At 45.8% G+C, this 27,125-nt stretch overlaps 1 protein-coding gene across 4 annotated transcripts in view; it reads right to left on the bottom strand.

The window, feature by feature from the left end:
- Positions 1–27,125, bottom strand: part of BICDL1 (BICD family like cargo adaptor 1) — a 620,165-nt gene that overhangs the window by 47,268 nt on the left and 545,772 nt on the right. Inside the window, exon 9 of one of the 4 annotated variants that reach the window (XM_069619732.1) lies at positions 2,979–3,102. The exons of the other annotated variants lie outside the window; for them this stretch is intronic. Coding sequence (XP_069475833.1) covers positions 3,063–3,102 — 40 coding nt within the window. The 3' untranslated portion in view covers positions 2,979–3,062. Of the gene's footprint in view, positions 1–2,978; positions 3,103–27,125 lie in introns of those variants that run through there. 4 annotated transcript variants of the gene reach the window in all.

Below are 27,125 nucleotides of genomic sequence, written 5' to 3'. Positions count from 1 at the left end.
GAAGTACCTACAGCAGAGGATCAGGTGACTGAACTGGCCTGAGGCAGGGGCATAACAAACTGAGGGTGGCCTAAGCAGTGCAAGCAAAGGTGGGAATCCTGTGATCGAGCCATAGGGCTGGAAGTACCTACAGGAAAGCATCAGATGACCGAACTGGGCAGAGCCGGGAGCAGGAAAAACGGAGAGTGTCCCGAATGTCAGCCACCAAAGGCCGAAGGGTCATGTGGAGGAGGGGAATAGGCCCAGTATGGTATAATCAAAGCATGTGCCAGGTGATGCTGAATGTTTCCTATGCATTGCCAGAGGCAGGCGAGTTGGAACACAGGACATTTCCCTGTGCGATTAATGATGATTTTTCAGTACCATCTACCAGCATTAAATATGGCTGCCAGGATCATGCAATTTATTTTGAGAAATTGCGCATTGCATTTGCAGGCACAAGAAAACCGGCCACACATGCTGCTGCAGCCTTTTTCTATGTTCTTCCTGCATCTGCCCATTTTTCATAGTGGGGGGGTCTGACCGCAGTGTATCCCAGGCATGTGGATTCACTGCATCATGGGGAGACGTTACTAAAAGACCTGTGCAGGCTGGACAATCATGATGAGACTGCTGAGTGTGGCACGCGAAGATCGTGCAGTCTCTTGTAGTCAGGGGTTCACCAATTAAAGTATAATAAAAACAACGTACTCAAAATGTAGTGCAAACACCGGCCATGAAGCAACACTGTTTATTATAGCTGGGTGAGCACAAATCAAACAGAACAGTGGATAGGCTCTGATCGAGAGGCTGATATCTGAATGGAATACGAACAGTATCTATACCAAGAAATACAATGGTCGGAAATCCATTGAAACACTTGCAAGTTGGAGAATACACCTTTTCTATGTTTCCCAGGGATTTCATTGGTTTGCGGACATCACCTCCTTGAAGTTTACATTGATTAGTGAAGCGTAATTGAAGAAAACAGTTTAACTGTTTCCCATTACAATGCCTCCCCATGTGGAACCACATTTATTAAAACCCCACTCCGGAACAACTTGTTATTACTGAAGTAACATATGTGCTGACCGCCGGAACTTTAACACAATGCCATACGTCAGCAGAACTTCCTGAACTCTGTGGTAGATACATTTTAACTGATAGTTTTATTAGGTGTAGGTGTTGCACATTGCCCAAAATACTTATTATTAATACTTTTTGGGCAATGTGCAACACCTACACCTAATACAACTATCAGTAAAAATCATGTCTTTCATCATTTCATCATAATGATTTTAGGTTCGGGGAATGCACCCATTGATTGGCTAACTTAAGAAATATGGATAGAAACGAACATTAATCACTTAGTCAGTAAGGGACAAAACAACTGAAGAAATCTGGCAATTTATTTTGTAAATATCCCGAAAAGGGTGAAAGTATAATAAGGAGACAACTAGACAATTGACATTGTAAATAACAGACCATGTAACCTTTAGAATATGGCAACTGTCTACAGTATATTCTTACAATGGATGAAAATTCAAATTATTTTTTCTTTTCTCTATTTTCTTTGTGGCTGTTCATCTCATTGTTTCTTTGTGCAATGTTTGGCACTGTATCTGGATTTTTTTACTCTCTTGAACCCAATATATCCTACCAGTAACCAACCTCTTAAATCCTCTATCTCTGTTGTGTAATTTTGCTTTTGAATACATCTGAAATGGTTGTAACTAATGATACTTTGTAACACATTCACAAACATGGCGTTTTCATAATTCAGTTGTGACATATGTATATTATTTTTTTATTTCACTTTTTATTTCTCATTTTGTATTTCTCATGCTATTTGTCTTGTAGGACCAAGTAATACATGTCCGGCTGTGAAAAAGGCCAATGGCCAAAGCACGTGTCGCCAATGGACACTTCTTACACTAACAATAAATTCAGGATTACACTGGCGCAAATTGTGGTGTGTCATTAGCAAACCACACCCTTGTTAACCTGGTCATGTCCCCTTCCTCATATCCATCCAAATCTTCCTCAAAAATCAAAAAAATCAGTATCCTTGTTCCATCAGGTGAACACTCTCCACATAATGGTTCGTAATTTTCCAAATCTGGTGGGGGTGCTGTGAAAAATATTTCTACTTCATTCTCTCTTTCATTCATACTGAGGCGATCCTCACCTAATACCTTCTCAACCTTAATTTCCTGTAATGCCATTGTGTAAATGTTGTTATGCTGGTGGCATTTACACCAATTGATGATCAGACGACCGAGGTGGTGATGAGGATTGCAATGAGCACAGGGACAGTTATCTTAAATACTGCTACAAGTCAGTTGCGTGCCCATTTGAACAATTAATCCAGCCAGGTTGCTGAGCAAATTTCTTGTGTTTCTTTCACCATTCTCTGGTGTATTGTTCTTATTTCTTCTACTGTGTCTGCGTTTGTTGCATTTGCGGCATCATTAGCAGGAATTGCGGCACAGAATGTGCTCCCTATCTTATGGTACACCCCTCCCTCCATCACCGTCATAAGATCTAAAATCAGATGATTTTGGAGGGTCATTAATCGTAGAGCTCGTAGCTCTTCACGCATCACATGAGCGTGAGCTGTAACCACTTTGCATTGGCTGCCGCTTCCACCCCAGGAAGCAGGAGAGAGGTAAAGGAGACAGATGTTGAGCTGAACAATTTCAGATGGGATGGAATGTTCTCTAGGCTCTTGGTGGATTCTGCCGAGATGCAGTTGCTGCTGGACCTTTTCTTCCTTGTTACCTTTTGTTAGTATTTCTGTTGGCATTTTCTCTTTGTACTCAAACAACTCACTGAGTGTTAAGTCTGTGCAGGGCACAACTAAGGTAGGATTATGGGGTACCAGTGCACACACCCCCTTCCAGTCTGGTGGCAATAATGCTGGCGATGAATACTGATTGATTGCAGGAGGACGATGGACATCTCATTGTTGCAAAAGGGGACTGCAACAATGGGCATATGCTCTCGTTCCACACGCCCACCAGGTGTCCGTCATAGCTGCAGTCCCCTTTTGCAACAATGAGATGTCCATCGTCCTCCTGCAATCAATCAGTATTCATCGCCAGCATTATTGTTCCATTTGCTCTGAAACACAAAGAATACTGTGTGAGCGGCTTCATGTTTCCTGCATGTGGGTTTTCGTTTATCCATTTTAAAGCATGTACATAACGGTTCCAAATTTTCTTACATCCTGCATTTATTTTCTTAACCACCCTTTCTTCGAAGCCCACTAGTCCTTCTGCGTGGCACTGTGCCATTCTCCTTTCCCATTTTCCATTGTCCAGCGTCGAATCCTGGATTTGCATCAAGGGTCTGGTATGGCACCATGGTACATCATACCCTGTGGAGTTCTTACAGTATATTCTTTTCTAGACAGTGGGCCGCTGTTTTCACTTTTGTGCCTACTCTGTTACACATTCCAGAACCAAGTGCTTAACCTTCTCCCCCTTGGCCATACTTTCTACTTGTATGAAGTTGTCCTCGTATGCCTCCTGCCTCTCATCAATCGACTTTATTTCCACTGTATGCCCCTGGAACATATCGCTAGTCCTGCACAAAGCCATATGTATCAGACATCCTCCCCCTTGCGCTGTCACCTCTTGTGGCGAGAATTGCTTCAGCGTTCCTGTGAGGTGTGGGATGAGTGAGCACACATAGCACATACCATTGGGCCTCTCCGCACCATCTTCTTCATTTCCCCATTCCATACATTTTCTGAGGCCAGGTCTATTCCTTCCTTGAAAATTCTGTAGAATTCTTTTGGGCTAGTTATACTCTGCTTCGAGGTGTCTCCCTATCACCATCAGCTGCTGGGCCCACATAATCCTTATGTGCTAAATGATAGAAAACAAGGAGACATAAAACAAATATGCAGAACAATACAACACTTTTTACATTTACCCCACTTTTCTCTTTAATCCCACCCCCTCTTCTTTTCCTTCGTCCGTCCTCTATTTCTGTTGCAAGTTTTCTGTAACACCTTGTTATAGTACAAAATGGTAATGTAATTTGATGATACACCCCATCAAGTGATTCCTCCTCTTCCCGATGTGCTGCTGGTATCGCAACGAATGTCTGAGTGGTGAATCCATGCACAGCGTTATTTTATTTTCACTGCCGTGGGAGTTAAGAAGACCACTTCAAAAGGACAACAAAACCTCGGCTCGTACTGTATTTCGTATAAGCACTTTGTACCCTGTATAAAGAGGCTGTGTTTGTGGCAAAGCTTGCCGAGCTTGTGCACACTCTTCCATGTTGGTTCGCTCATTTGTAGATTGCTGGACCTGGCAGGAAATGTAGCGAAGCACATCGGTCATCTCAATTAAATAGTCTTTTATTTCATTACCAAGGATTTCTGAGCTAGGGTTAGCATCTGAAATTGAACGGGAAGGAGGGACTGGCGCGTGCATTCTCCTTCCCGTTGTAATTGCATGCACAGGAAGATGGTGCTCTGCAGAAGACGAATTTCGAAGGGCGAAAAGTGCAAGAGGGAGGCAAAAAAGTAGTTGTTAGTTTAGCAAAGCGCTCTTTTGGTAATCCATTAATCCTCTCCACAATCTCATTCGCCTGCGGCTGGTAAACCGTGCAAAGTTTGTGTTTGATCCCTAAGAGATGTGTTACCTCCTTTAAAAGATTGTTGGCAAAGTGTTGGCCATTATCTGACCTTGGGCCTCATCACAAGCGGCTGCAACGGAATTAGCACCACCAATACCACTCTGCCAGATCCTGAGCCGGCACAAATACTGCTGACTGCAAAAGCAGCCAGCGCTATTACAGCTGGCGCTATTAAAGCCGGCCACAGGAGGCGCAAACACAGCCACATCACAAGTCAATGTCGGTGCAATTAGCACGGAAAACTGGTGATTATACCGCTGAATACAGGGTGCAGTTACCACCAGCTTCTCACTGGAGGTAAATGAACAGAGGTGCCTGAAATGAACCCACAGGTGACCCCAATCCACCCCAGAGGGCTACATAAGGCACACCCCTACCCCAAACACTGTTTCCAACACAATGCGGCCACTAGTCACTGTGAGCTGGTACAGGTGAGGCAGGGCAACCAGGCCAGGGCACAGGTAGCACAGGGAGGGGAGGGGAGAAAGAGCAGTAGGACAGCCCAAGCAAGGTGTGCACTAATCCCCAGGGATAGGCCCGAACCCTGGACGCTCACTGACAGCCAGTTGGTCAACCTGTACTGACTCAACAGGGAGACTATAAGAGAGCTGCTCATCACAATCCAGGACGACATAAGGAGCAGGATCAACACCCGGACAGCTGTGCCCCCAATGCTGAAGCTAGTGTCTGTCCTACAATTTCTTAGAACTGTCACCTTCCAGCACTCTCTGGCCATGATGCAAGGCATGGCACAGTCCACATTCTGTGCAGTGTTGGGCCAGGTGCTAGAAGCCCTCCTGCGGCACATGCAACACCAGGTCTCACTGCCATGAAGGCACAGTTTTATGCCATTGCCCAAATGAAAAATATTATTGCTGTCCTGGATTGTACCCATGTTGCGCTGGTGGCCCCCCCAAGGCCCATGAAGCAGTGTACTGAAACTGCAAGCACTACCACTCGCTGAATGTGCAGGTGACCTCCAACCCCAACCTGCACATCACCCATTGCTGTACCTGCTACCCTGGTTCCACCCACGATGTCATGGTCCTACAGAACAGCACACTGCCAGGATACATGGAGAGGACAAAGGACCTGGATAGGGAGTGAGCAGAAAAGCAAGCACACATGCGCTGCAAAGCACATGCCCACATGGGGATTCGGGGGTGGGGATGCGAATCACCATACAAAGGATGGCATGACAAGCAAATGCGAAATCTGTACTTCACAACCTCCCACACTATTGCCACACTACAGGCCAGGTAAAATGCACATGTCCGACATACCTGCATGGAGAAGCAGTTGTACACATACAGTAGCAACCATATACACCAACATGACTGCAGGCACCACAATGCAACATGCACTTACCAAATCAATGCTGACATATGGCCTCATTACCTCACACAAGAGCCCTGCCAGAATCACAGCCATGCAACAATGTGCGGCCAGCCCACAACGCCCACCCGTTGGCATCAGATGCCCAGGGAAGGCCCATGGGGAGCCCAGCATGCCACATGCAGGGTGGAAATGCACTGCCACATGACAGCCACCATGTCCACTGCACATGTCACTGACAGACACCTTACATAACATATGCTGCAAGGAAACAGGATGCATGTGAAGCACAATGCATGAAACAAGTGACACTGGATGCACAGACATAGAATAGACACATGCCGTGAAATGAAGGTCCATGTGCATGCACAATTAGTCCATTGACCTGATATTGTGTAAGGCCACCCCACACCTTACACCCTGTCTAATGCCTGTGGCTCCTCCCCCATGCAGCTGACTCTAGATACCCACAGCTGCCCTGGCTGATGGCCCTTCTGCATGATCCACAAATACTGCAGGAGACTGCCTATAACCATGCTCACAGCAGGACCCGTGTGTACATGGAGGGTACCTATGGCCTCCTGAAGGCACGTTTCCGCTGCCTCGACCGTACCGGTGGTGCCCTGATGTACACACCAGAGAAAGTGGGTAACATTGTGCTTGTGTGTGACATGCTGCACAATATATGCCTGAGGAGAAATGATCCACTACCCCCTGACGTGGGCATGCCACCCCCAGAGGATGAGGATGAAGTGCCTGTGGTTGAGGCAAATGCACGCATTGCCATAGATGATGTGAGGGAGGGGAGATTGGCACGCCCGGGGCTGAAGGAAATTTCTTTTGACACTTTCACATGGTACAAGCCATGTATGACTGTGTGACACCACCTCAATCAATAAACATGGCAATGACACAATCAGGAATGTCCTTGCATTGATGAAGTTCAATGGTTTTTATGTAATGAAGTGCCCTAACTATCCCCCCTTACCCCACCAACTCCACTTCACAATATCCTCCCTCTCCAACCCCCCACCAACTCCCCATCACACTATCCTCACTCCCACCACCAACTCCCTATCACACGATTCCCCTCCCACCACCAACACCCCATCACACAATCCCATGTACCCCCCTCCCACCACCAACTCCCCAGCATGGCCACTCATGGCTTCAGCTCCCTGCAGCAGGACACTTGTTCTTGTCATTGCAGAGGAGTTGGAGCCCTACATGTCATCGGTGTGGGGGGTGTTTATGACTGCAAAAAGAAATGGTCTCTTTTTGAAGTTACTCTGCCTCCACAAAGAAATCATTTCTTTACAAAGACCGTGATTTGAAAAAGAAACTCCTTCTTTTAGAAGTATTTGGGCTCCCCCACTCCATGACATGGAGGCCTCCAGCCTGGAGGCTTCCGTGTCATGGGGTCAGGGGGAGCCATCAAACTTCAGAAAGAAATAGGTTCTTTTTGAAGTCACTCTGCCTTTCTGAAGAAATTATTTTGCGTTCAGAAATAATTTCATCATAAAGGCAAAGTGGCTTCAAAAATCAACTATTTATTTTTGAAGTTCAAGTGGCACCCTCCTCCCAGGACACGTGGCAGTGGGCCGCCAGCACCGCAGGGGCCCCTGCTACGCCAGTGCTTGGGAATACTTCCATCACTAGGAACTTCACTGTGGATTTAGCATCATTCTTTGCACAGGGCCCCACTTCTAGCCAAGGCGAAAATGGACATACCGGTAGGAGGCACATCTTTCTTGCATGTCAATATAATCGATATGCAAGTGCCGCAAAGGCCCTTCCGGCCGAGGTATTGTGCCCTGCAAAGTTTTTGATGTATTGTCAGACAGAAACTGTTTGCAAACCATACAATTTCCCATTAACTAATTCTCTCGCTCATGCATGTTTGGAACGTACCATCCCTCACTCAGTTCTGCAGCTATGTCTTCTTTGGATGTATGGGTGGGGAAAATGTAGCTGTTCCAAAGTTACGTTTAACAATTTTTTGGGCATTACAGGCTTCCCTGTGCTATTCTGCCGCCAAATCATGTATGTTGGTCTTGTAATTCTATTATGTGTACTATGGGGATCATGTTTCTTCCTTTCTCCCCCCACTATTATTCCTTTCTGGTGCAATGAGTGGCACCTTTTCCCATTCTCTGGGATACCTCTGAACTCCCCCTCCCTCTGGTAAATATGCTGCTGCCTTTGCTGCTCTGTCGGCCACTTTGTTGCACATTGATATCCTGTCTTGTTTTCCTGTGTGTGCAGTGAATTTTATTATTGCCACCTCTACTGGAATTTTTAGGGCCTCAATTAATTCTTTTAGTAGTTCTGCATGTTGTACGGGGGACACATCACTTCTTTTGAATCCCCTCCTTTTACATCGTGCCAGTCCTGACTGGATAGTTGATGTGACATAGGCATAGTCGGAAAAGATATTTGCTGCATGGCCCTCCATAATTTTTAGTGCTCTTATCGTCGCCACTAATTCTGTTGCCTGTGCTGAATAGTGCAAAGGTAGTCACTGCTGAGATGCTATTACATATTCCATGTTCATGCAGCACACTACTGCCGCACCAGTATGTCTCCTTCATACCTCTGGGTGAATACTTGATGACTCGTCAATATAGACTATGAGCCTCATTCTAAGTTTGCCGGTCCGGAAACAAGGGTGCCGGTAAGCTCAATGGCACCCTTGTTTCTGGGCCGGCAAACTACATGTCTGCCTGCCGTGGCCGCAGTGCACGACAGGTCTAACCCTGCCGGGCACTGCGGCCATGGTAGGCAGGCTGTTCACAGAAGCACCAGCACCGTTAGCAATGGTGCCGGTGCTTCCGAGTCCCCACTCCCATCGAGTCCTACGGGACTCTATGGGAATGGGGATGGGGATTTACATTTTACCAGTGCCTAACTTCCCGGGCCGTCAGACCTGTAATAGCCCGGTGGCACCAGGAAGTCAGGCGCCAGTAAAATATTATGAGTCCGGTGGCAATCCACTGGTAGCACCGGCAGGGTTACCACTGGACTCGTAATGAAGCCCCATGTCTGCTCCTGCTATTTGCTCCTCTTTTACCTGTACTGCCTTCCATCTTGTCCATGTGCACTGCACACTCATGTATGTAATCCCCTTCCTGTATTGATTCTGCTAGGCAGATTGCTGGGTTTACACCTCAGCACCTTACCACCTCTATGGCTGGGTTGGTTAATATGACCTCATATCCCTATGCTCTTTGGGTAGTTAGTGTACTTTTTGTTTTCTCAAGAATGGCAAATAATGAGTGTTCCAGGTACAATACTACGAGACACCCCATGGTAATCGTTGATGCCTTCTGAATTGCAAATGCTGCAGCCGCAAGCGATTATTCACAAGGGAAGTGTCCTTGCATTACTGGGTCTAGGCTTCCACTGTAGTATGCTAGTGGTTGATGTGCCTGTGGCTTCGTTTCTGTGAGGACAGCCGTCATCACTGAGCCATCTAAACGTGAGAACAAACAGAATTTTTGCCGTAATTTGGGGTGGCTAACACTGGTGCATGTGCCAGTGCATTTTTTAGTTCAGTGAAACTTTCCTTTCAGATGTCCATTTTATGTCCCTCTTCTCTTTTTGTGCTTCCTTAAGGCGCTGCAGTAGGGGTTTAGTAAATGTGGCATAATCAACTATCCATGCTCTGCAATAAATGCATAGACCTAGAAACCTCTGCATCTCTTTCACCGTTTGTGGACGGGCAATGGAATGAATGGCCTTTGTCCTTTCTGGTGTTATTCTACACCCTTCAATTTAAAATGTTTGCCTCAGGTACACAACCTCTTCTAGACATTACTGTAATTTTGCTTTATCCACCTTGTACCCTTTCTCTGTAAGTAGTGATAAAACATGTACTGAGCCAGTTCTACACTCTTCTTCTGTCTCAATGCATATTAGCACATCGTCAACATTTTGAATCAAAGTTCTTGATGTTTGCACATTGCATAGATCCATTTGTATTATCCTGTTGAAAATACTGGGTGATTAGCTGTACCCCTGGGGCAAACGTGTGTGCTTGAGTCTAGTTCTGTGATACGTGAAGGCGGTCAGATATCTTGATTCTGGGTGGAAAGATATAGAGAAGAAGGTATTTTTTAAGTCAATGACCGTGAAGTACTTTGCCTTTGCTGGCATAATGTCCAATATGGTGGCGGGGTTTGGGACTACAGGATATTGTGCTTCCACCACTTCATTTAGGGGTGCACATCCTGGATAAACCACTATGACCTGCCCTAATTTCTTAATTGGATCGCTGTGTTACAGGTCGATGTTGATGTCTGAATAATGCCTTGCTGCCATAATGCGTGCAAAGTGGAGTACATCCCTTCATTTGCTTCTCTGGTAAACGGGTATTGTTTTGAACGGGGAAGCAGGGCCCCCTATTCAATTTTATTTTTACTGCCCCAATCCCTTTCAGTAACACCACCTTGTGATGTCTTTTGGTCCACAATTCATCCGGTACCCTTTTCAGATCTCCCTCTGTGTGTTTATTTTCCCTCCTCACTAATTGTGAAGGTTTATAGTCATAATGTCGACAAAAAAATGTCGACAGACAAAAATGTCGAAAAAATAATGTCGAAAATAATAATGTCGACATTCTATACTTTTAATGTAAAAAGTCATAATGTCGAAAAAAAAATGTCGACATTTTTTTTTCGACAATATGACTATAAACCCTTAACACTATCAACACCTCACCCAACACCCTCCTGCAACCCCCCCACACCCCACACCACCACCCTCCCACCCCTCATATGCAACACATTCTAATTATTTATATATTTATTTATTTATTTTTTCAATAAATAAATAACCAACAAAAAGTATCATTTACTATGGGGGGGTCCCCCCCCAGCCCCCCCTCACCCAACACCCCCCTGCCACCCCACCACACCCCCTAACCACCCTCTCACCCCTCATACTCAACACAATCTAATTATTTATTTATTTATTTATTTTTCAATAAATAAATAACCAAAAAGAGTCTAATTTACTATGGGGGGGGTCCCCCCCCCCAACCCCCCCTCACCCAACACCCCCCTGACACCCCCCCCACACCCCCCCCAACCACCCTCTCACCCTCATTCCCAACACATAGTAATTATATATTTATTTATTTATTTATTATTCAATAAATAAATAAACAAATAAATAAAAAGAATATCATTTACTATGGGGATGTCCCCCCCAACCCCTCTCACCCAATACCCCCTGCCACCCCCCACCCCTCATACTCAACACATACAACACAACAATAAATATATATTTATTTATTTATACAACATTTCGAAAAAATGTCGACATTAATGTAAAATGTCGACATTTTTGTATGTCGACATTATTGATTTTCGACATTAATTTGTCGACATTTTGACTGTCGACATTATTGATGTCGACATTATGACTGCACACCAATTGTGAACTCCATTTTTTTCCAATATCTGAACTGGGCAACATATCTGTATCTGGGACACTATCTCCCCTTCCTCCTCCACATCCGCAAACAACAGTTCATCCGATACTCCTGTAATTGTCATGGTGGGATCAATGCACAGCATTGTCTGCCACTCCATGTCATCGTCTGTGCCGCATAGTATCACCATGTCTTTGTGTATTACTGCTTCTTGCAGCTGTAACACCATTGTTTTAATCTTTAAGTCATCTTTCTGGCACTGTGGTCTGAATAGGAATTCTGAAGCCAGTCGGAACACCTTCTCCTGTATTCCCGGGACCCATCCTAGCAGAACTTCGACCACGTACAGGAACATACCGTGGTATAGTGTCTAAGCTCGCAAGGTATTTTGTGTGTGAACTACCAGAGAAGAGCTGCTAACCGAGCATAGTAAATGCCAGGCGTGGAGCACCCCAGCCCTTTTTCTGTGAATGATATGATTGCATTCAGTTTGCTGAGCAGGTCTCTCCCCAATATATTGATGGGTGTGTCTTTGAATACAGTAAGGGAGCTACAAGGTGTTGTGTCCCTATGGTTAATGGTAAATCTTTTGTTACTGGAACCCCGACCACCGCCCCAGAATATCCCTGCATGTCGATCACTTTGTTAGATAACTAGAATCCCCCCTCCCCGATGCAGGATTTGGTTGCTCCTATATCTATGAGAAATGAGAACTCTCTCGATCCTATTTTCACTGCTACCTTGGGTTCCTCTTCGGGGTCATCAGTTACTGCTAGGACTGGAGATGCTCAGGCTTTCTGTGGGCCCCCCTACTGCTGTCTGGTATTCACCGGGAAGGGGAAATGGTTCCCTCCTATCACACTGACCCCTGTGCAATGGGGCACCACGTTTTGCCCTAGCACCACTGTAGTTCTGCCGGCTACTGCGGGTGGCTCGACCATTGCGGGGACCATTACACCTACATTGGTTGTCCTTCCTTGGGGCTGCACTCCTCCCTGCTGTGCTGGCATCTGCACTGTCTGTATCTGCCCTGGTGGACAATGCATCTTCTGCCACTGGGCTGACTGCTGTTGCGCTACCTGGATTGCCTGTGCCTGTTGCAGAAATGGACAGGTGCATGTCATGTGTCGCATGTTATGACATATGTAGTATGGTCCAAAAGCCCTGTATCCTGTTCATCGATACCACCCTTTTGTGAAAACCCTCTTCCTATAGGGAAGGATCCCCTATGCATGTAATTCCTCTGTGGTGGTGTTCTCCATTGTGGTCCATACTGGGGCTGCATGCACCATACTTGTGGTGTTTGTCCTACGGGAAACCCTCCCTGTCGTTCTGGCACCTTGGCAGCTGCATCTGGCACTACCAGTGCTCTTTCCATGGTGTATTTGGCCAGTTTCTTTTGTACTCATTTGTTTTCTGCCTTCCTAGCATTATCGGCTGACTGTCTCTCACTTTCCTGCTTCCTCTTACAGTAATGTACTACTGTTGCTTGTATTTCGGGCCAGCCCTTAGCTTCTATACCCACTACCTTGTCCAAGGAAGCCTGTACTTCTGTTTGAAGTCCTTTTACTACTATGTGATAGAACAATGGTATGCATTTGTCCCAGGACCTTCGCGTCTCTTGGGTCCATAAATCCTGAACTCGCTTTATATATTCAGCTGGGTCATCGTCACCTTTCATTTTGTAAGCCATCACTGTCCCCAGTTCATAACTGTCTGGATACATGCTCCTTAAAACTTCCCAGACATGTGCTCGACAATTGTTAAATGGAGCTCCGTCATGAGCATTGGTGTTCAATTTGACTCCTTTATAGACAGCCTGACTCTAAATGTTGTTTACCTGTTCTCCTATAATTGCAGCAAACAAACCTTTCATATCCCCTATGGCCAGCATAACCCCTGCTGTCTTTTCTCGAGTGCCTGTATTCATGGAGCGCCTGGGGACCGTTGCTGACGGTGTGCGGTACAAATACCTTTAACATTAAAATTAACATTTACTGGCCCCAGCTATGAGGGAGGGCAGGCTACATATTAGGTTGTCCTGGTCCACTGTTTGACAGGGTACATAATGGGCTCCCCCTTGTCCCTTCTGTGGTAACGGAAATACATGTGTCTTAACTCTCGTCCCTCAACCCCATTTTTACCTTCCTTGTCCTACTACGTGAGGCGGTGCACCAGTCCCTGCCGTAACCGTCACTATCCTGTAGTTTCCACTCTTTTCTTCCCCTTCTCCTAAGTTTGTCGGGTGTCCATTCATCACTGTCCCCGTCATTCCATTAATCTCCTAATAACCGTTTGTCTGTGGCTGAGTCTTCCTTATCCCCTTCATCGTTCTTTTTCTTTTCTTCCTCTTCGTCCTCCCCATCTAATTTGAATTGTAGTCTACCACAATAACAATTCTCCCTTATCCCCTTTGTTCTTCTTCCTCACATCCTCCTCTATCATCCCTCTCGCCTCACTAAATAACACATCCACCTGTTGGCGCGTATTCTTTTCAATGTCTGCGAGAAATTTTCTTTCATCCCACACGTGTACCTTCTCTTTTTGTACTTCTTTCTCTTTTCCCCCCATTGCTTTCCTCTCGTCTCTCTTTGAGGTTTCCCGACGAGGGTTAGTATATCCTCCGGCTCGTCGCAAGGTGGGATATAACCCATAGGGTGGGGGTGGGGGGCTCGGTCCGCCCCCTCCCTCTGTCTTTTCTTCTTCTTTATTGAATTTTTCCCCTTTGGTCTCCTCGTATAATTTCCTGAGACCCAGTATGTTTAGCCTGCTTTTTAGCTTAGACCCTTTATATTTCATTAATAGGTATGAGAACGTATTCTCCATTATCTTACTGTCAAATGTCCGTTCCTCTGACCACGCATGGAAACACTGCCCGGCAGTCTCCCCGGCCCACTGAAAATTGTATTTTAATAGTTTATTGCGATACTGGGGCAATTTGTGGCACGTGTTCTAGGAGGCTGGCCACATAAGCCATTATTTCCTTTTTTCTTTTTACTACCCTGTGTTCCCCCCTCTTCTGTTCTCCCAACGCTTCCCCTTTTTATTCCCAATCATTCCTCTCAACGTTCACTCTGGCCCTCTCCACAGGCCCTACCAAACAAATTACTTGTTCGCAATGGCCCTCCCCACATGCCCGACCACTCACTCAATGTTAGTACCTATCCACCCTCTCCATGGACTCACTGTTCCCTATGTTAGCTCAAGAATGTCCAATGTCTAACCATGCATCACTGGCACATTCCCGCTGTTAAAATGCAAAAGCCTGCTGTTTTACATGAGATACCTCTTGGTGCTGACTCGTCCACCACGAGCCCTCACCACTAAATTACTATCACACGTGTGCCCCTCTCTACAAAAGAAGCCAACACAACACGGACCCCAATGACGCAACTATACTATCGCCTGCACTACATGCCACTCCTGTCTAACAGAGTTCGCCACACACTACACACCTCTCCTGCTCTACCACAGGCGTGCCCACACCAGCGCCCACTCCCTCTTGGGGGGGTACACTCTATTTAAATGTGTATATATTACTGAATCTTATTTTATATAAAGAAGCTGTGTTATCACCTAACATAGTGTGTGGACATTCCTTTGTGGGGGCTTTGGGAAAACACTGTACTTAAGAACCTGCCTGCATCACCTCCTGAAAGCTCAAGCCTGACTGCTCACCACGTTTTACCAAATTGAGATATCTACACTACTACGGCAGATCATCTGCCGTTCTCCGAAGATGCGTCCTATACACCGTAAAAAGAATCTATCCCTCCGTCTCCGTAGGCATGCACTATTGTGCAGTGTCTTTTTGCACGGTTATACTCACATCCTGGATACTCTCTGTCCCCTCGGCACTGAGCCTCTGCCATGGGCTCACCATTCTACTGAGCGTGGGACGGCACTCGGGACCTGGCAGACCTTTGCGAACTCAGCGTCTGCATAGCCTCCTCAGCGATTTGCAGTGAACAGGTCTGCAGTCACCAGACCCGTTCCCCCAGGGAGGGCGGCCTGGATCCCCTCAGTGGTCCGGAGAGGATTGAGATATCTTGATGGGGCCTCCAAAAATGTAGTCAGGGGTCCACCAATTGGAGCATAATTAAAACCACATGCTCAAAAAGTAGAGCAAACACCGGGCAAGAAGCAACACTGTTTATTACAGTTGGGTGAGCACAAATCAAACAGAACAGTGGATAGTCTCTGATTGAGAGGCTGACATCTGAATGGAATACGAACAGTAGTTTTATAACAAGAAGTACAAGGGTCGGAAATCCATTGAAACATTTGCAAGTTGGGATTTCATTGGTTCGTGTGCATCACCTCCTTGAAGTTTAAATTGATTAGTGAAGTGTAATTGAAGAAAACAGTTTAACAATTACCATGCCTCTCCGTGTGGTACCACATTTATTCACAACCCACCACGGATCAACTTGCTATTACTGAAGTAACATTTGTGCTGACCACTGGAACTTTAATATACTGCCAACGGTCAGCACCATTGAGAACGGAACACGAGACACCGTACAGCTGGTGGGAAAGGGGACATTCACACACGATACCTGTTGGACGATGACTGTGATACTGGAAATGCATTATGGAGGCACAGGGCCTCCTGTCCTTGTCCTATCACTTCTCTTTGTGTGTTTTCTCTATGTCTTCTGCAACTGAGGTCCAGCCTGGACCTCTGGTAGTGCATCTCTTCCTTTTATTTTTTGGTGAACAACACCCATGGGATACCCTTATGCGACCCATTGGTGGAGGTACACTCATGTACCCCTAATGTGTGTTTTTGGGCACCCGTGTGCTGCCCACAGAGCAGGGTATGGGCTGGTGGCAGTTACATACTGACTTGGCAGTGGCCTCCATTTTTAAGATACCCAGGCCCTGTCATAGGAATCAATGGATTCCTACACAAAGGCAAGATGGCCACTGTGGCCTCTTGATTTCTAATCACTTTTACCTTGTTTCCCAATGTCCTGGGAAGCCCTGTCACTGTCCCTTCCTCCTGAATGGCTGTTTGGTGGCAACACCATGTATGTCTCTGTTGTTCCCTTTCCCCCTAACTGGCTGTTGGGTGGAAATACCATATATGGCTCTGGGGCTACCTCCTGTCAGTCTGACTGGAGCCTTCCCAGGTGTTGTGTGTTGTGGTTACACCCTAGACTTGGGATCTGTGTGAATGGAGTTGGGAGTCACCTGACATTCTCTGTTGTGGGTGTCTGGTTTCTGTGTGTGTGACACAGTGAATGACACAACCCTGACTGAAACTGACATGAATGCAGTGTAGTGTGCTGAAACGCTGGGTACTTACCCCAATCCACATTCTTTGTTATGGGAGTTTAGGTGGAGTGAATGGCCCAAATGCACATGAGCGTGATTGGCTGCCTGCCTGCATTAATGCCCTTCTGTGTGATTGGCTGACTGAGCCTGAGCCAGAGTGAATGAGGGACGGATGTGTAGATCTGGGGACCTCTCACTTACCAATTTGTTCAGAAGCTGAAGTTGAAGCTGAAGCAAGAAAAAGCTGTTAGTTGAAGCCCAGCTGGAAGAGAAGTCTGCTGCTACATTTCTTCAATGAAATCCGAAAGCTGTTGTGTCTCCCACAGACTGATCCAGAGCGGACCTGCAAAGGATATCTCTCCCCGAGCTACAAGGGACCATTGTGCAAAGCTGCTGCACTTCACTGAAGTAGCCTGAAAGCCAGTCCTGTGTGCCTGCCGTCCGGAGAAGGGTCTTCGAAGTCTAGAAGCGGAGTCTCGGACATCTTTAACCAGAAATCCATTGTGTAACCCACGGTCCAGAGGTGTGTTTCGTGACCGCTGGAAGCCATTGCCGTCTACCGCCCAGAAGCAGGGGTACCCTGACATAGTGCTGCTGGACACCCAGTGCTGCAAAAGTTCCAAACTGCCTAAGAACATTTGAAAGGACATCCTTTCCATCACCACTGACCACTTTTTCCCACTGGAGAGAGCCCAGAGTCATTGGGTGCAGTGGAAGGTTCGACGGTGGCCTTCATGCCCCAGAAGCTAACGAAGACGTCCCAAGGGTTCAGACTTGGTGATGATCCAAGTTCAGGTCGCCAGAAGCTGTCCAGACGACCGTGTTGCGGCTGCAGCACCGAACAACCAAAAGTCAGTAAACCGCAATATTCCGAAACCCGACACCAAAAGTGACCTATGCACCCATCGCCGACAGAAGTCATCGAAAGGTTGCAGGGGTCTTACTTTCACCTGGCAAGCCTTTTAGGAGCCCACAGCAACTTTCATCTTCACAGGACGTCTGCAGCCGGAGAAATCGTCACCCAAAGGAGAGCAATGTGAAGATCCAAACTGCTGCACTTCAGAAAGACTTTGGATCCTTTTTATTCTTGGACTCAGCATCCTAGTGGCTCCTTCTTCCAAAGGGCTTCCATCCTCAGAGGGAATCATCGAGCAAAGCGAGAGACTCTGCCACTTCGCCTGCCAAGGCAACAAAGGTACTGTGACGAGGAAGTGCATCTTCAAGCCTCAAGGGTCATCCAGGGGTCCCAGATTTGCCTTGGATCCTGTTCTCCTGTGGCCTCTCAGGTACTTTGGGGTGGTAGAACCTTTTAAAAGAAAGCACAAGGTTATTGAACATTAGTACCCTGCACGAGCTGTCCACGGGAAATACTACACATGGATTGGCTCTTTTCCGAGCCATACCACACGGTATTCCTGTGGACGTATGAGCGTGCCAGCGTTTGTTCCTGGTGGGGGGCATGGCAGCCCCTTAGCCAACGAGGAGGCTCAAAACGGGGCAATTCCTGCTCGGAGCCTCCCCAAGGCTAGAGAGACTGCCTTTGTCCCCCGCCGGGGACTCAGGTAAGTTTTTTTTTCCTCCACCCCCCTCCCCTGCAAACTATCCCCTCCCTGCCCTCCCAACCCCACTTACCTTCTTTTTCTCGGGAGCGAACACGCTGGCAACACTTCTGTTCCCAGCGCGTCCGCTTCCGATGGGCGCCATGGAAAGGGAAAACGAACTACGTTTTCCCTTTCCCGGCGGCCATTTTATTTGACTTTTTTTTTGTTTCTGTTTCGAAACGCGGCAGCCTTTAATACACCCTTAATGATATGATATGATATGGCATTTATAACGCGCCTATACACACGTGTTTCGAGACGCGACCAGACAAGGGAGGGGGAACAGAGGGAAGACAGACAACGATCCTACTAGGCCAGGTGTCATTCAGATCGCGCAAGTGCATGGGAAGGGGGAAAGGGAAACGTGCGTGGGGGAAGGGGGAGGGGAAAGTGCAGTACAGGGATAGTAGAATAAATAAGATAAATAAAAAGGCCACATGGTGGCAAGTGCAAGGTAAGAGCAACATAAGTGCTGGTGGGGGACTGTAGGGATGCAGAATAACCGTCTCCAGGTGTGGGGGTTGCCAGGGAGGCAATGCAGGTGTGCCTAGGCCCGAGATCAAAATGGGTGGCCAGGTAACCAGTGCAGTTTCAGCCAGGAATTCAGCAAGGGAGAGGGGGAGAGAATGCAAATGCATAGAGGAAGGTTTTGAGGTGCTTCCGGAACCAGAGAAGGTTCTCCTCAAGTTTCAGGGAGGCAGGAAGGCTGTTACAGAGGGAGGCCCCTGCTGAAGAGAGAGATCTACCACCAACTCGTTGCTTGGAGAAGCGACTGATCCTGAAGGAGTTGGAGGCGGATGAGCCAAGGGCTTGAGAAGGAAGATATTTGGGAAGAGAGAAAGAGATCCTGTATCACGCCAATGCCTTGCACAGCCATTTCTGAAGCCCATTTGTGATGCTAAATTAGGTCTTAGAGATGGTCCAGGGGGCGGTGACCGATGGCAAGGTAAGAGTGCAGGTTCTCCCCGGGAGCGAGAGATAAGAAAAGAATGCTCCTCACAATAGTGACTACTATACTAAATTTGCCTAAATTTTTTTTTGTTTTTGCTTTTGTGCAGTTTTGCTGCAGAGCAGAAAGACTACGAACAATGTTCACATGCAGGTGGAAACCTTCAGACAGGAACCCTTTAGGGGCAGTACTAGCACCTTCTCTGATAAATATTTTTTATTGAACGTATTTATGAATACAATGGTAATTAAAGGGGTAAATACAGTAATAGCAAGATAAGAAGATGTCTTGGTGATAATTACAATTATGAAAATAAAATTATATGATACAGAATACATTAAACTAAGATTAAATATTAGTCAAATCATGCTTGAAAAGCAGATTATCTGCTAGATCAGTTAGGACTGACAGGCTAATACTTTCAAGATGAACACAGAAACGATTAAGGGAGGAAGGAGGAAGGGGTAACATTATTCTCTGAAGAAAATGAACATTTCATGATAAACAGGTGTTAAATACATTCTATTTTCTTTGAAATTATGTAGCATCTTAGATGATAAAGCATGAATTTTTTCAATTCTGTGGAAAGCACAAATGGAATTCCACCATTAATTATACGATAATTTCTGTGCATTTTTCCATTTGGAAGCAATTAGATGAAAAGCAATATAAACAAATAAATTAAATAACTCAGATGAAGGTACAGATGACAAGAAAGGATTCACTAACACACCAATCATAACATTGCATAAAGACAAAGGTTCCCGAAAAAGAAAACATATTTTGCGAGCATTCCCATATTTGTCTCCAAAAAGGAAAAAAACAAGTGTGCAATTAAAAATTGAATTAATAAAGTCAGCAGCAGGAGATTGACAAATCCGACAGATTATGGTTCGGTTTGGCATTTTTAGCACTTTTTTTTATCTGTGTAGTATAAAATAATGTGATTGTGTACAAGTAGCAGAAACTGATGTGGAAAAATACTGTTCCCATATTTTAATCCAAACATCATGGGAAATGTGTAAATCCTAATCAGATTCCCATTGTAGAGCAAATTTAGAAATTGAATCCTTGGGCTTGTTAAGGGTGGAGTAGAATTTAGATGCTTTGGTGGAATAAGAGCAAGGAATAAGTTACTTACCTTTAACGGTTGTTCTCCAGCACGGGTCTGGCATGGATTCACATGCTCATGAATATTCCCTGTCGTCAGGCCGGGAATCCACAGTAAAAGAAAAAACTGTTTCATTTTCACTTACAAACTGTCTTTCTCCTATAAACCAACCACTGAGCTCTGAGCCATACTGCCCCAGCCAATAACTGCCCTCTCCCTAAGCCCCCCCTCAGGCTGCCATCTTCAGATTTGGTAACAAGGGGCAGTATGACCAAGAAGAGCCGCAGAGTGACAGGAGGGAGGGTTTGCATGTGAATCCATGGCAGATCCATGCTGGAGAACAACAGTTACAGGTAAGTTCCTTCTCCAGCATGGGGTCTGGCATATATTCACATGCTCATGAATAAAGAATACATAGCAGTACATCAATACACAACCACGGGAGGTGGCAAGGCTCAACAGAAGCAACTACTCTTACCTCCGGAACAGGCTCACCTTCAAGCGAATAGGTTGTGTAGTACTGCTTGGCCGACCCTGGACTCCTACATGGAACCCCTGTTGACGCAGTAGAATCTTGTGAAGGTGTGCGTAGACCTCCATGTAGCAGCCCTGCAGATGTCCAGCAGGGGCACACCAGATAGGAATGCCATTGTCACAGTGATCGCTCTGGTGGAATGGTCTCTCAGGCGGCCGGGCAACAGTCGGTTTGCCAACCAGTGACAGCGCGTGATATAGCTGGAGAGCCACCTAGAAATGGAAGCCTTGGACAAAGCGTTCCCATGGTTCACAGGACCAAAGTTCACAAATAGTTGAGACATCTTCCGGAAACTCTTTGTGCGTGCCACACAGAACTTCAGAGCATGCGCCACATCCAGCAAGTGCAAAGTCCTTTCAGCCGGCGACAACGGCATTGGAAAAATCACAGGCAACACCAAAGGTTTGTTGAGGTGGAATTCCAATGCAACCTTTGGCATGATGGGGGGGGGTGTGTCCGCAGCACCACCCTCATGTTGTGAAAAGTCAGATAAGGCTACTTGCAGGACAGGGCCTGGATCTCACCTACCCTCCTGGCAGAGGTGATGGCCACGAGAAAAGCCGTTTTCCACGAAAGAAACTTACTTGAGAGGGGCTTGATGCATAGGCTCAAAGAGGGCCCCCATGAGCCTTGTCAGTACCACAGTGAGTTGTCACGCCGGTGCAGGCGTCTTCACCAGCGGGAATGATCAAAACAGTCCTTTGAGGAACTCCTTGATTAGACGGTGTGACCAAAGAGAGGACCATCCCAGAGACCTGGTGCAGCGGGAGATAGCCACCAGATGCACTTTGATGGAGGCGTGCGCCAGCCCCGCCTTGGCCAAGGACAATAAATACGGAAGGTTCTGCAGGGCCGTGACCCTAAGAGGGTTGATCTTCTGTGTGCAGCACCAGGTTGCGAAACGCTTCCACTTGTATCCGTAGCACTTAAGAGTCGACGATGATATTTTTATATATATTTACCTAGCTTTGCTGAGCTGCCAACCGGATCCAGATTCCAGAGAGGTTTGTTTGATAATAATCTGGAGTGGAGTACTTGCGCAGAGTGCCATCACTGAGCAGTAGAAGTGCAACAGAGTGCAGTGCTGGAGAGCAGATTAGGTTCTTTAGTTTGATTGAAACATTGATATGAATTATAGTAGAGCAAGGCCTGAAATAAATCTGTCTATGAAGTCCTATATGTTATGAGGAGATTGCAAGCCACAGAAAAGTTCCATGGCCAAATAGAGGAACAAGGGTGAGGCTAACAATGAGAGTTCCTTTATAAAGTTATGGATCTCCAAGGTGACTAATTTTCATAGATAGAGGTATTTTATTCCTTATAACACATGGCCGCACACACCCCCATTATATCTTTCTTACTCTAGAGATCTTCCAGTTGTTGATGCACAAAATCAATGTGGCAGGGAGACTGAAATATTTTGGTATTTCATTTTTGCACTATTTGTGTGACAAATTGAAATAGCCTTTCTCAAACATTGACAATGAGTGACCGACGGAGCAGGCAAAGCTGTGCAAGTTACAAAAGAAATGCAAAGGCCAGGGATGAAACGAATGCCAGGGTGGTTGAGGAAATGATGCAAGCTTTGACAACAATTGAAGAGAGCCCGGATACTGAAGCACCAATTGCGTGCAAGGAAGCTTCAGGTCTTCGATGTAAACTGGCACACTTGGAGACTGCAATCATGTCCACTGTGTGGGGAACTATATTGGAAAGATGTAATAATGGTAGCATAAAACTCCAAGGCATTCACATTGACACTGTTGTAGACCTGTACGCAACACTGATCCACTTTGTGAAGGCTATTAGAGAGATTTTCCCAACCTTTTTTTCGTCTAAAACTTTGGAAAAATCAACTGTAAAAGATTACGAATTGAAGTTTAAGAGAGAAAAAAAGGATTTGAGTAATGGGTCAACAAATACCAGCAGAAAATATTTCAGGGTGAACACATTTTATGTGATCTGTGACCGCTTGATTTGTGAACTGGAATGAAGACAAGCTGCATCTGATACCTTCTATGGGAAATTTAAGTTCCTTGTCAATTTGACAAAAATGGAACCATCAGCAGTACCAGAACATGCTGCGAACCTGCAGAAGTGCTACTACAATGACTTGGAGGAAGACACGTTTGTTGTAGAATGCCTCAATTTTCGCGCACACCTCCTAAGCTCTGCTGCAGAAGATTGCACTTAATTTTCTGGACATATCTAGCCCAGAGCTAAGGAACTGCACAATATTTATAACAATGTGGGCATTGCCATTAGAATATTCTTGTGAACACCAGCAACTAATTGTTCAGCTGAGCGATCTTTCTCTACCTTAAATCATGTCAAGAATTACCTGCGGTCAAGAATGGGAGAAGACCGACTAAATGCACTAGATCTGTTAGCTAGTCAATCAGAACTTGCACAATCTTTAGATAATGATGACATTATCAACCAGTTTGCCACACAGAAAGCACGACGCACACCACTGTAAAAATATGTTTTGAACTGTTTCATTACGCACATGATGTAACTTCTGTTTTAGTTTTAGTATGTGGATTCTTCACCAGCAACTGTGGGACTATATAGCCATGAGTGTGTGATTATGTGGAACCCTCTCTAACCAGCCAGAGCCATACAAGCAGACTAAGGGCCTCATTACACGGTAGGCGGAGAACCATGGCGCTTATTAGCGCCATGGTTCATGCCGGTAAAATACCGGCACCGCCTTGGTGGAAAGGGGAATTACTGCCCCATTCCAAGGTTGGTGGGGCGGTAATTCCCCCTTCCACCATTGCCCTTCCCCATTCCCATTTTTGTCCTCCCTCGAGACGGCTGCTGAGAGACACTGCGCATTGTCCTGCCTTTCGTCACCAGACCAAGGAATCCGGAGGTTGGGTCGCGAGCTGCCACATCGCATAGAAGCCAACACGAACAGTTTCTTCAAACCAAAAATACTGTGGGGGAAAAGGTATTGCTTACCTGATTCCAAGAAGTCGCTCCAGAGCATTGGAGTACACATAGAGGTGTCCAGGGCAACCCCCTCTTACCTCTGACCCAAGCCGTGGCTTGTGTCCCCTTTTCAAGTCTGTTTTTAGGTCTCCTTTGTTAGTTGCTATACTTGCTGCTTCAATAACTTTAGGCACTGGAAGAAATCCGCAGGAACTGTTCATTATTCGGGGTTTGTGAAGACTTCAAGCCCTCTCCGAACTGACTTTAGCTAGGGTTGCGTTTTTGGACTCAAATGACTTGTCAGACGAAGAACCGTCTCTAGAACCTTGAACTAAGCTCATGTTACACTAACCACTTATTTTCCAGCCTTTAAGTGACTTTTCTATAAGTGTTTGCAGAGTAAATGCATTACCGTATGACCTGTTGAAAACCGCATGAGTGCGCAATTACCGATAATACGATAACCTAGTGTTTTCCCTTTCTAACGCTGTGACAAATTTAACAGCCAACAAACACAAAAGTGAAAGTGCCCTTTGAAGTGTATTATCTAGTATTCCTAAGTGTTCTATCGTAAACGTCTGAGGTATTTAAAGTGATTCTGGTATAAATATAAAAAATATATATCTTTTATATAAATGTATGTTTAAGTGCTTCTTTGTTGTGCTTGTCTAGCTAAGATTGTGTGCTTACCTACTGCTCACATCTTCCTCTTAAGATAAGCCTGACTGCTCTGCCACACTACCACGCTCCTGAGCTAGTACAGACTGATACTAAGAGTTGGGGATCTACAAACCACTGGGATCGCTTACTAATTCATACTGCCAGTAAGACTTTAGGAAAACTCCCCTAACACTGCATCTGGCCCGCGGGCCGTATATTGTGCACCCTTGCTCTAGGATAGCTAGAGCTCTCTCAAGCGCATGGCCACTGTTGGGCCAAAGGACTTGGGAACAAGGGTCTTTCATCCCACATTGTAAAGTAAGAATATCTACAGAGGGTTAAGCCCTTTAAACGCTGATACAGTATTGAGGAAGGGATTCTTGGTCTGGAGGATTTCCCCCAAACTAGTGCCTATGTCCCCCACATTGGTTGGAAAGAAATCAGTCTTGGGATAGAGGAGGACTGCTCTTATTCCACAACCAGTGCCGTGGCACGGTTGAGATAAGTATTTTTGAGAGAAGAAGTATTTTTGAGAGACAAAGTGCAGCAATAAAGAGAGAGATCCAGCTACCCTTAGAGGATAGCAAGACGAAGATATGCTGGCACCTTTCAAATCAGGAAGTCAGCAGACAGCAACACAAGTGGTTGCAGGTGGTCCTTAGAAGTGTATTCCGCAACACCACCCAGTATTTATTGATGAAAATACTAGTGGAGAGTGAAGAATATAACAGTGACATACATTTAGAAAAAGTAGGGCTGAGCCCATGCCATAATAAAGATTCAAACAAGAAGGGACACACAACTCTGCCAAAAGCTTTTTCTGCATATAATGCCAGGAGAATGAGGGTATCTGGAGAACTTTTTGCATGCGAGAGGACATTAAAGAGGAGTCTTGTATTGGAAGAAGCATATCTTCCCTTGATTAACCCAGTGTAATTGGTATTAATCAATTTAGGCATTACACTATCTGATCTATTATCTATTACTTTAGCTAATATTTTTTTATCAGAATTAATTAGAGATAAGGGACAATGGTTTTTAACATAATTGATATTGATATTGATATTGATATTTTATTTCTATCGCGCTCGTATAAGAAGGGTCTTTGCCGGTTTTAGGAAATCAAATCAAAAGGGCTTCACCGAAAGAGCACAAACTATATCCTAAGATAAGGAAGTGTTTAAAAAGCTTGAGGAGTTTAGGGGAGAGCAAGGCAGAAAAAGAATGATAAAAATTTATTGGGAGTCCATTAGCCCCGGGGCTTTACCAATTTTGAGATCCAGGATAGCTTTTTGAATTTCCTGTAATGAAATAGGGGCATCTAAAAAGGAGAGATTTATCTACTGGACGGTCAGTGATTTTCTTGTTAGTGCGTAGGAAGTTGAGGATGCTATCATTAAGAATAGTTTGGTCATTAGAACAAAGTTGAGGATAAAACTTGAAGAAAACATAATGAATTTGCTCTGAATAATCGACTGTAATACCTTGTTGTTTAACAATAGATGTGATAATAATTTTTATTTTCTCTTCTTAAGATAAGCAGCTAATAAAAAATAAACAAACTAAACCAGATGTATTGGATCCTCCATAAAACTTTGCTTTAGATCCAAGCAAGGATGAGCAGGCTTTATTAGTGCTGTATCTATTAAATTCTATTCACTTTGAAATGAGGGATTTTAAAGTAGCATCTGAGGACGGCCATCAGAGGGCGCGTGGATGCAGTCGGCCACTGCGTGAGCTCCCGGCCCAACGGTCCGAAAAGTGGTCTGAGATTCCACTTTGAGACCCCCACCCAAAGATCAACAGAACATAACAGTGGGTGAACGTCGCCTGCACATATGGAGCGAAGAACGAGGAAAAGTGACCTCGGTATCACTGAGAAGCAGCCTGGCACATAGAAGCGAAAGTGGAACTTTAGCCTGTGTAAAAGCTGCGTGGAGGTGAGGAACAGTGCTGTGAGCGCTGACCGTGCCCTGGAGGAGGAAATTATGTGCTGGTGGTGTTGCCGTGGGGAAGATTGGGCTACGTGGACCCCCCCCCCCCTGCGTGAGGTGGGACCCAGGTGGAGTGCCCAGAACAGAGCAGTCCGATCGGAGGTGAGCCCTGAGGAGAGAAGGGAGCTGGGCAACGAGATGGACATGCAAGGTGTGACCTCTTGGTCTTCCCCTCTGAGTTATATATGGGCACCCGGGGTGCGGGAGGCCATTCCAAACCCCGACAGGTTCCAAACTTGGTTTGAGGTGGACTTGGAGAGAGTGGGCAACTTTGGAGATTGGGTACCTTTGTTTCCATAGTAGACCTTGAAGAGGCTCTGGGTATAGGTCCCCTTTCGGTCTTTCACTACCTTCAGTTAAAGGGGGCGACCGAGAAATGGAGGGAGAAGATTCAGAGAGACCTCACCCCCTTTGAGGAGCTCCTAGACAAAAAGAGGGGAACACAGGGCCTGGTCTCGGCTATGTATGGTGCACTGGTGAACGTTGGGCGGGGGTAAATGGAGAACCAGAGACAGAGGTGGGAAAGGGATATGGGAGTGGACTTAGACCCCTTGTGACTGTCTTTGTTTATATAATGGTTTTGTAACTCTGGGGCAGAAGGTGTAAAGGGGCTTCACAGATCTCGATCACAAGCCAGGACAAATTGCATGCCATCAA

The sequence above is a fragment of the Ambystoma mexicanum genome, chromosome 10 (genome assembly GCF_040938575.1).
Source record: "Ambystoma mexicanum isolate Mex_15411 chromosome 10, UKY_AmexF1_1, whole genome shotgun sequence".
NCBI classification, from domain to species: Eukaryota; Metazoa; Chordata; class Amphibia; order Caudata; family Ambystomatidae; genus Ambystoma; species Ambystoma mexicanum.
Note: the sequence above shows the minus strand (reverse complement) of the source record. Positions and strands in the feature narration are given on the sequence as shown.